The sequence below is a fragment of the Ursus americanus genome, chromosome 25 (genome assembly GCF_024610735.1).
Source record: "Ursus americanus isolate L20-20 chromosome 25, mUrsAme1.1.p, whole genome shotgun sequence".
NCBI classification, from domain to species: Eukaryota; Metazoa; Chordata; class Mammalia; order Carnivora; family Ursidae; genus Ursus; species Ursus americanus.
The window spans coordinates 2,239,861-2,249,330 of NC_142151.1; the positions used below are offsets into that span (position 1 = coordinate 2,239,861).

The 9,470-nt window shown below is 55.9% G+C and overlaps 1 protein-coding gene across 1 annotated transcript; it reads left to right on the forward strand.

Annotated features, from left to right (window-relative positions):
* Window positions 1-286: 286 nt before the first annotated feature.
* On the forward strand, window positions 287-7,621 carry TMEM121B (transmembrane protein 121B). The gene has a single exon (XM_045774960.2). The coding sequence runs from the start codon at window positions 3,041-3,043 to the stop codon at window positions 4,781-4,783; it is 1,743 nt and encodes a 580-aa protein (XP_045630916.2). The 5' UTR covers window positions 287-3,040; the 3' UTR covers window positions 4,784-7,621.
* Window positions 7,622-9,470: the final 1,849 nt, after the last annotated feature.

The following is a 9,470-nucleotide window of genomic DNA, read 5'->3' on the forward strand; positions in this document are numbered from 1 at the left end:
GAAGATTAGAAAAAACCCAGTGGAGCAAAGAGGAGATCCCTCCAACACCCAGGCCACCAACTTATTCTTTCGTGTACTCGGACTTCTCATCCTTATTTTATGTGGTCTTTTATTCGGGACCTCAGATCTGAAAAAATTGGGCTAAAAGATGTCATACAGAAAGTTAATCTAGCTGATTGACAGTCCATTTCCCAGAAATACAAAAGATAACTTCCGAGGGCTGCTGCAGTTTAAGTTACGGGGGGCGGGGGGATCCCCATCCTGGAGGCACCTGTGGGAGGAGGGGCTGGGCCTGCCAGGTGAGAGCAGGAGGGGAGCCCGTGTGAGTGGTGAATGGGTCAGGGGAGCTGGCAGGTGTGGCGAGTGCGGACAGATCTGTCAGTCTTCTCTCAGGAGCCCAGTTCTTTGCCTTCCTCAGCTGCTTTTGCTCCTTCAACTGCTTTATTAACTTGGGCAGAAGTCTTGGGTCAGCTTTCAGGTTAGTTGTTGGCTGGTGTCTTCCCTGGGGGAGAGCTGGGAGACTGGCTGTAATCACTCCCATTAGCAGTTGGCAGCTCCCCAATCTGCTTTTGAACTTGGACTGTCTCAGCCCTGACATCTGCCAGGTCTGCTGTGATGCTTACACACGCGTGCGGGCTGCACCCGCTGTTTAGTGCCCACCTTGCCCCATGTGGGTGGGCCTTGGCACCAGCTGCCAGAGCTAAAGCTCTCACACTGTGAGGTCTGAGAAGACCAGCTCCAAGAACCACTGTCCTAATGAGAGCAGCTTTGCTCCCTGGCACTTACCAAAGTGCAAAGCCATGGGGGCACAGAACTTTGAATGTGGCCTCAAGAAGGAATCCAGGCCAGAAAACATCATAAGTGGCTTGTGCCATGAGGAAATGTTCCCTGGGAGGTTAAGACAAGAGCTAAGTGGAATTACGATAACACCAGCTGCCTTTCGGTGAGTACATGCTCTGTGCCAGGCACTAGGCGAAACCCTTTGAACTCATGACCTCTCTTAAAAACCGCCTGTTAGGGTAGATATTGGCCCCTTTTTACGGTTGGATAGTGTGAGGCTCGGAGAGGGGAAATAACCAGTTCAAAATCATACAAGCTAAGTGGCAGAGCTGAGACCACCAACCCCAGAGCTCACGTTCTCACCACCTAATGTCTCTGTCTGGCATGACTGGACACAGAACTTTTTAAAGGTTCTGTGTGCCAGAGGCAGGTGGAAATAGTGTAGGTTGGTGGTTCTAAATCGCATATCTACCATGGATTAGTTGTAGAGACTGACCTCCAAGAGACTGGAAAAAGCAGGGTTGCCCAAACTGACCCTTATTGACTAGGTCGATACAGGGGCAAGGGCTAGGCAAGCAGCCACCGTGGTGCTACCGCGTCCGTCTCCCTGGCGCTGCGTGGTGTCATCTAGGCAGGTGAGCCCCAGCAGCACAAACTTGAACAGCAGTAGAATCAAGGCAGGGAACTTGCAGCCTGAAGTATGTGGAGAAGGAGGAAGGGCAGACAAGCTTCCTGCCTTGCTGATGTGGCTGGAATGTTTGCATTATACATGAGCCTCAGATTTTTTTTTGAGCCCCAAATGCTCTAGTCATTGTTTTTTCCCCTAAACCTCTAAAGCCATAACTCTACCTGCTGCTGTCCTGAGTTGCTGATGGGTGTCCAGCCCCGGTCATGAAATAAATCCCAGGGGTTGAGTCAGAAAGAGCTCCCAGCTTGTAGCTGCAGGGCCTGTCCACAGTGGCGGCTTATAATATTCACCAGCACCCTCTTTGAGCCTTTGTTTTTATCAAGGTACCCATAGCTCTAAAGGTCCCTTTATTTTCCTCACTGCTAGATACATCCTTGTGATTTCTTTTTTTTTTTTTTAAAGATTTTATTTATTTATTTGACACAGAGATAGAGACAGCCAGCGAGAGAGAGAACGCAGGCAGGGGGAGTGGGAGAGGAAGAAGCAGGCTCCCAGCGGAGGAGCCTGATGTGGGGCTCGATCCCAGGACTCCGGGACCCCGCTGTGAGCTGAAGGCAGCCGCTTAACGACTGAGCCACCTAGGCACCCCTATTATTTCTAATTCCCACTTTAAAGACCTCTGAGAAGACCAAAAGCCCCACTTGGCTGGGGCCACATGAATAATTCTTTTACCTGCGCTCTCTCCCCAAGCAGTTACATTGGAAGAACTGCTCCATTCACTGGAAAGTGGGACCTCCCTGAGGGTCTATCACTGAACCCAGTGCAGGGCACAGGAATATGTAGAAATTCATGTCTGGACTGCTGTTCCTGGTCCTTTTAATCAGCATGGCCTGATTCCTCCATTAGTTTTCAAGTGCCCGAAGGAGAGGCAGGCTGCCCCAAGTGAAAGGGCCCTGGCGTAGAGGCCAAAGCTGCCCCTGCTGCCTGCAAAAGAAGTTGTGCTGACCAGGAGCAGAGACCGGAACGTGTGGTCTGTGCCTGGTGTTCAGAGGCATGATGTCCACGGAGACCAAGGCCATTCAGCCGGTGGGATCGCTGAACGACTTTTCTGGGAATCCTCTGCTCGGGTTAGGTCCTCCCAGTGCCAACCCCGCCCCACTCCCGCTTCCCCGTTTCTCCCTCCTCCCCTCTCATCCTCTAGGCCCCCCACAGGGCTCCCCACCCCAGCTCTCAAGCCTCAGCAACACCCCTTCCCCCTTTTGTTCCTGCTGATCCAGCGAGCCAGGCTTTCTCCTTCTCTGGTCTCTCCTCCTCTCCCCCTTGAATCCAGTCCTGGTTTCCCCGCCGCCAGCCTCCTTTTCCTCTCCGACTGGGCTAGCTCCCCGCCCCCGCCGCGCCCGTAGTCACCGCGGTGGGTTCAGCTCTTCGCCTACCCCGCTCCCAGCCACCCGGGGCTTGGCTCGCCCAGTCCGGTGGCTCCAGTCCGGATCTCTCTGCTGCCCGACCCGGGTACGAGTCCCAGCCGCTGGGGAGGAGGCGGCGGCTGGCCCCGGCTCCCCTCGGCCGCCTTGCCAGCCCGGGGTTGGCGGGGAGGGAGCAGCTGGGCAGCCCCCCGGAGCCCCTCGGAGGACAATGCACCCAGCGCTCGGCAACCCCCGCTCGGTCTCGTCCTCGTCCGGCTCCTTCCCACCGCCCCCTGCCGCTGCCCGCCTGCAGCCCCTCTTCCTCCGGGGGGGTTCCTCCCGCGGCCGGAGAGGTTCGGGCGACAGCAGCACCAGCACCAGCACCAGCCGGGGGGGAGGCGGCGGCAGACGCGGCGGGGGCGGCGGCGGATCCCCCAGCAGCAGCACCGGCGCCGAGAGAGAGGACGACGACGAGAGCATCAGCATCAGCAAGCCGCTGGTGCCAGCCGCTGCCGCGGGCCTCCAGGGACCCCCGGCTCAGGGGGGCGCCCCAGCCGCCGACCCCGCGCCCGCCGCCTTCTCCTCCTCGGCCGCCACCTCCTCCTCCACCTCCACGCCCACCTCCTCCTGCAGCATGACAGCCGCGGACTTCGGCGGGGGCGCAGCGGCCGGGGCCGTCGGGGGCCCCGGGGGCCGCTCGGCCGGGGGCGCGGGCGGCACCGGGACAGGCAGCGGCACCTCCTGCTGTTCGTGCTGCTGCTGCTGCGGCCGCCCGGCCCGGACCGGCCGCAGGGGTAGGCGCCGAGGCTGCGCCCCCAGCCCGGGGTGCCGCTGGGGCTACCAGGCGCTGTCCGTGGTGCTGCTGCTGGCACAGGGCGGTCTGCTGGACCTGTACCTCATCGCCGTCACCGACCTGTACTGGTGCTCCTGGATCGCCACCGACCTGGTGGTGGTGGTGGGCTGGGCCATTTTCTTCGCCAAGAACAGCCGGGGCCGTCGGAGCGGCGCGGCGAGCGGCGCGCACAACCACCACCAGCACCACCACCACGCCGCGCCGCCTCTACACCTGCCCGCCGCCTCGGCCGCCTCCGCCGGGGCTGCGGCAGGGGCCAAGGCTCGCGGCGGCCGCGGGGGCGCAGGTGGCCCGGGCGCTGCTGGGGCAGCAGGCGAGTTCGCCTTCGCCTACCTGGCCTGGCTCATCTACTCCATCGCCTTCACGCCCAAGGTGGTACTTATCCTGGGCACGTCCATCCTGGACCTCATCGAGCTGCGCGCGCCCTTCGGCACCACGGGCTTCCGCCTCACCATGGCTCTGTCCGTGCCCCTGCTCTACAGCCTGGTGCGGGCCATCAGCGAGGCGGGCGCCCCCCCTGGCTCGGCGGGACCCCTGCTCCTGCAGCCCCAGCAGCACCGAGCCGCCGGCTGCTTTCTGGGCACGTGTCTGGACCTGCTCGACAGCTTCACCTTGGTGGAGCTGATGCTGGAAGGCCGCGTGCCGCTGCCTGCGCACCTGCGCTACCTGCTCATCGCAGTCTACTTCCTCACCCTCGCCTCGCCGGTGCTCTGGCTTTACGAGCTCAACGCCGCAGCGGCAGCTTCGTCCTGGGGCCAGGCTTCAGGGCCGGGCAGCTGTAGCCGCCTTCTGCGCCTGCTGGGCGGCTGCCTGGTGGACGTGCCCTTGCTGGCGCTGCGCTGCCTCCTGGTGGTGAGCTACCAGCAGCCCCTCTCCATCTTCATGCTCAAGAACCTCTTCTTCCTCGGCTGCCGCGGCCTGGAAGCCCTAGAGGGCTGTTGGGACCGGGGGAGTCGGGCCTCCCCCAGTCGGGGGAGAGGGGGCTATGGGGCTCCGCCTTCTGCCCCACCACCACCACCACCACCTCAGGGAGGCTCCCAGCTGGGCCACTGCATCTCGGAGAACGAGGGGGGTGCCCATGGCTATGTCAATACCTTGGCTGTGGCCTCCCAGAATTGAGGAAGGATAAGGGAGAGGGGCTTGCTTTGGGGTTGAGAGACCCCAGCCCCTTGTCCTTTGACTGTCTCTCACCCAGATTTGATCAGGCTCTATTTGGAAGACGGAACTGTTAATAGGGCTAAGTGTGTCCTTCTGCACCCCTTGGGTCAAGACTACTTGGAGGGAGACCAGCAGCTAATGGTGAAGGAGGAAGGTCCACTTACTACTCTAGTCTTCCTTCTCCATGCCCTACCCTAATCTAGCCTCCAGGGGCCAGACACCTCTGCTTCTTGCTTTTCACACCGCCATCCTAGTTCCTGTCCATTGTGTGTGTGTGTGTGTGGGGGGTGGTGAAAAGGGGGTGCCCAGACAGGGGTGCTGGGCCTTAAGCCTTCCCCCTTGCTTGCAAGTGCCAGCTTTGTATAGGCTGTGATTAGTGCCGGCCATCAGCGAGGCCCTTGAAACTGATCCAGAATCCACAGTTCCCCTGAAGTGTCTATTGGATTTTTTTTCCAGATGGTAGATGCAAAGTCTGTGTTTGTCTGTGTGTGTAGTATAGTTTTCTTGTGTCTGCACTGTGGCCCCTTGCAATCAGTAGGCAATCTGGGGAGGCCCTGTCCTTCCCGCCACACATACGACCGCCCTCCTCATTCCTACCTGAATTTGTGGCCATGAATTCCCAGAAAGAGCTGGGCTCCTGGGAGCTGCCCAGTTGCTCTCCTCCAAGGGAGACGCTCACCCAGGATCTTCCTCAATTCTACTCCTCTCTTCTCAGCTTGGGGGAGGAGAGGGTCCATACTCTAAGGACCAAAATGCACCCTTTCTTGGGTGAGTGAGCATTTCTACCTCCGTGCTTACAACTTTTGTTGCATTGTGCACTGATGCTGCTTGCAAAAAATAAAGGCAAAATACTCAGAAGTTGCATTCAACATGGCCACTGGATCCAGCTGGGGTTTGGTGCCAGTCTTATTACAGGGTCTGTGGAGTATCAGCCATTGGCTTGCCCTCCCTCTGCACCCAGAACTCTTATCCTTCCCGAGGTTTGTTGCTGACTGGGTCAGATCTTGGCTTAGAACAACAGCTTTGATGGGGTCCCTGGATAGATGTGAAGTTGGGGCTCCCACTGGCTCAAGGAAATCCAATTTCCCATCTATCCTTCCTCTAGGAAGCCTGGTGCGGATCAGAAACGGTGGTGATAATGACCTGCTCATTAACTCTGCTCTGCTTAAGAGAATTTCTAGGGAGAGGCAGGCTGCATGGAGAGGCTGAGCAAATCCTCCCCTGCCCTGCCTTCCTCCCTGGCATTCTTGTTGAGATTAATGACAAGGGACACCCAGGGGTTGCCCACCTATAGTTGGGATGTGGGACCTCACTCTTGGAATCTTTGAGGGTGGATAAGTATTTTTAGGGTAGGTTAGAGTGCAGGAGGACAGTTGGCAGCAAGGCCAGGAAATACTCACTTTCCTCCACCCCAGACTAGGAAGGGGTGGGGGAAAAACTGTAAGAATTTTTGTTTCCCCTCCCCACTTCGTATGCTTTGTGTAGTGTAATGGAGCCCGGACAAAGGACCAGAAGTCATGGATTGTAGTTTTGACTGTCACTCGCTAGCTTGGATGGCACATCACTTTTGCTTTCTGGGCCTTGGTTTTTTACTTGGGGCCCTTCTCTCCCAACTTCTTGGGGGTTTGTTCACAGAAGACTTCCATGTAGATAGAGACACAGAGGGGCTGACGTCTTGACCAGAGTCCTTCTGAGCCTCCCCTACTGTCATAGTGGGGAGTGATGAAGGAAACATGTTTACATTCAACGTATTATCTGTGCTCCCAGCCCCTCACCCTCCTAGGTCCAATATTAGCGGGTTGAATTTTACAACTAGTTTTTTCCTGCTTCCCCACTCCCTCCACCCCCATATCCTTTCCCTTTGAATTCCATGTGCTCAAAGTCCTGGGCCCAGACCACTCCCTGGGCTTCCATCTTCTCTCTCCAACTTTGCTATTTCTCTGCTGCCTAATCTCAGTGGCTGTGAACAGACTTTGTGTCTGAGCCATGGCCGCCCCCCCCCCCCCCCCGGCTGGCCCCTGCCCCACCCCCTTTCTCCTGTTTGGATGGTGGTCTCCCCCGCTGAGTGACTGGCTGTAAAATCTGAGTGCTGTTGAGTTTTCTGGTGGGAGGCTGTGCTAGGTTCCGATGAGCTACCACTTCCCTAGAACATCGAGACTGATGGCAACTTGGCCAGCCCTGGCAGAGGCCGGGCCTGCTCAGGCTGTCTGCCGGCCTCCCACTCACCCCTGGACGTTCTCTTTCAAACATCTGGTGCAAGCACTTTGCGCTCAGGGGTCAATCCCTTCCTTCTGGTGTTTTTTTCTTGAGTGCTTTTACTTTCTTTCCTTGCCCCACTCACAATGAGACATGACCCCTAAAGTTTCGTTTTTTCTAGGGGCATCTGTAGTGGGGTCAAACTGGAGATGTTTCCCAGGGGTGGGGGTCTCATAAACATGAGGTGTACTTTCTCCTGAGGCTCATGCCAGACGTATGGTTCACAGGAAAGTACCCTGGGTTCAGAATTCAGACTGCTGGCCTCTAATGTGTGAGCCAGTAAGGCGTGCCCTTGATCTGAGCCTCTGACTCTATGGACTGTAAAAGGGGGTTGGACCAGCCCCTCTCTAAAGGCTGTTCTGATATAACCTGGCCTGTTTCTGAGTCTGTGTGTTTTTGGGGAAGAGAGCTGGTTGGAAGTTAGAGCCTGGAAGAAGGGAAGTGACACCTCACTAGCATTGAGCACGTTTTTTTCCCCCTTTTTCTTTTTAAAAATAAAACCAGCCTCTGTTCTGAAAATAAAAAACTTGAGACTTGTGACAAGCTTCCTGTGTGGTTTGTTTTAAGATCTTTCCTGTCCTGGTTTCCTTACGAAATTCTTAAATGTCACTCTGACATTTGTCATCATTTTATAGGCTTGTGTTAACATTGTGGGTCCACTTGGCCACTTCCTTGTAGGCAGTTGGCACTATTCAGGGAGGCAGGGGGCTTTGGCCTTGACCTGGGGGGTGTCTAGGCAGGCCTCCTGTACGCAGAGCTAACTCACGTGGGCTCTCGGCCTGAGAGACATTTCCCCAGACACTTGGGGCTTCCACTCCCATTTCTTTCTAAGAATGACTTCCCAAAGAAAGACTGAGAAACTTATATTCATTACTTTGCCCTTTTCTATGACTCTTACCCCAGCCAGAGGCATGAATTATGTATGAATGAGAAGAACAAGGCCTTTTTTTTTTTTAAACAACAACAAAACAACACAAAGGGGACTGTGAAGTCTGACAGAACATTAAGTCTGCACAAAAATAATAGTTTTTTTTTTCCTTTTAGCACAGAGACAGCCAGTGCTATTCAAACCACTCTGTGCTGTTGCCCTCTGATGCTTGTGGCCATCCCAAAGGCCACACAATGGTTGGACCCAGAGGGTGAAAGAGGCAAACTCAGAGCATGGGAATGTAGGTCCTGGGCTTGCTCTGCCTCCGCCCAGCTGCGGCTCTGGGCACTTAGCTCACCTCCTGGGGTGTCTTCATCACTCATCACACAGGAACACTATTACCTCACACGGCTATGAGGTAGCAGCATGTGCAGAAATGGTCCTTTTCCTCAAGACACTGATAATCATAATGGGGGACAAAATTCCCATGTAAAACAATGACAAAGAAACACAGGACCATGTCTTCCTTTCTTAAATCGAGATGTAAAATACGATGACGAATTTGACTAAGCGTTTCTCATAGGTAAGCGAGCGCTCTCCCCGTGGTCAGCAGGACCATACAGAAAGCACTCTGAAGGACGAAGTGGCATATAAGCGGACAGTGTGTTCAGAGCGGGCAGGGCTGAGGCCACACGCGGGGCTTGTCGTGGGGGTGGGTCTGACCCGCAGTTCACCCCTCAGGAGGAGCCCGGGGACACATCCTGGGCTCGCCTGCGTCGGCCCTTGACGCGCAGTGGCTCATTTCATCCTCACGGCCAGCTCCAAGGGAGCTCTAGCTCCATTTTCCCGAGGTCCAGAAGGAGAGAGTAGCTTGCTGAATACACACACGAGTCAGGAAAGGGATCCAGATTTGAACCGGCTCTGTCTCCAAAATCCGCACGACCCCAGGCAGCCTTCAGACTTAGCTGTTAATAGAGTTCAACTTCTCCTTATTAAAGCTGAATGGTCTGGCTAAAAAGCAGGGGCTGGTTTTTCTATTCTGTGTGAGACCCAAGGAAGCGGCACTGAGCAAAAGTCAGGGGCCAGCCTATCATGCGTCATTTGTTTCTGCTCTCTCTCCTCTCAGGTCACTGTTGTATCCTCTTTCTCTCTAATCAGAAAGGAAGGATCCAGTAAACTAATAGCCTAGGGAACTACTCCTCCTAGGAAGGCAATCGAGCAACTGGGGTCTGGACAAGACGTGTTGTTATCCTTGAAATAATGAGGGGACTCCATGTTCCTCTAACAGACAAGGCTGGCTCACCAGGGCACTTCACCTGCCTCAACCAACCCAAATGGACAGGATGCGAATGTGCACCCAGTGCCAGGATCTGGCTGCCAAGGCGGCAGGGCATGGAGGGCTGGGGTGAGACCAAAGGCAAGAAGATGGATGGTGAAACCATTTAGGAGTGATGTGGGAAGCTGGGAGTGGGCACCCCAACTTCATAGCCTGTACCCATGCGCTGGGGCAGTCACTTTATTATA

Excerpts from the sequence above, each read along its gene's own strand:
- TMEM121B (XM_045774960.2), top strand. The coding sequence starts at position 3,041 with ATGCACCCAGCGCTCGGCAACCCCCGCTCGGTCTCGTCCTCGTCCGGC.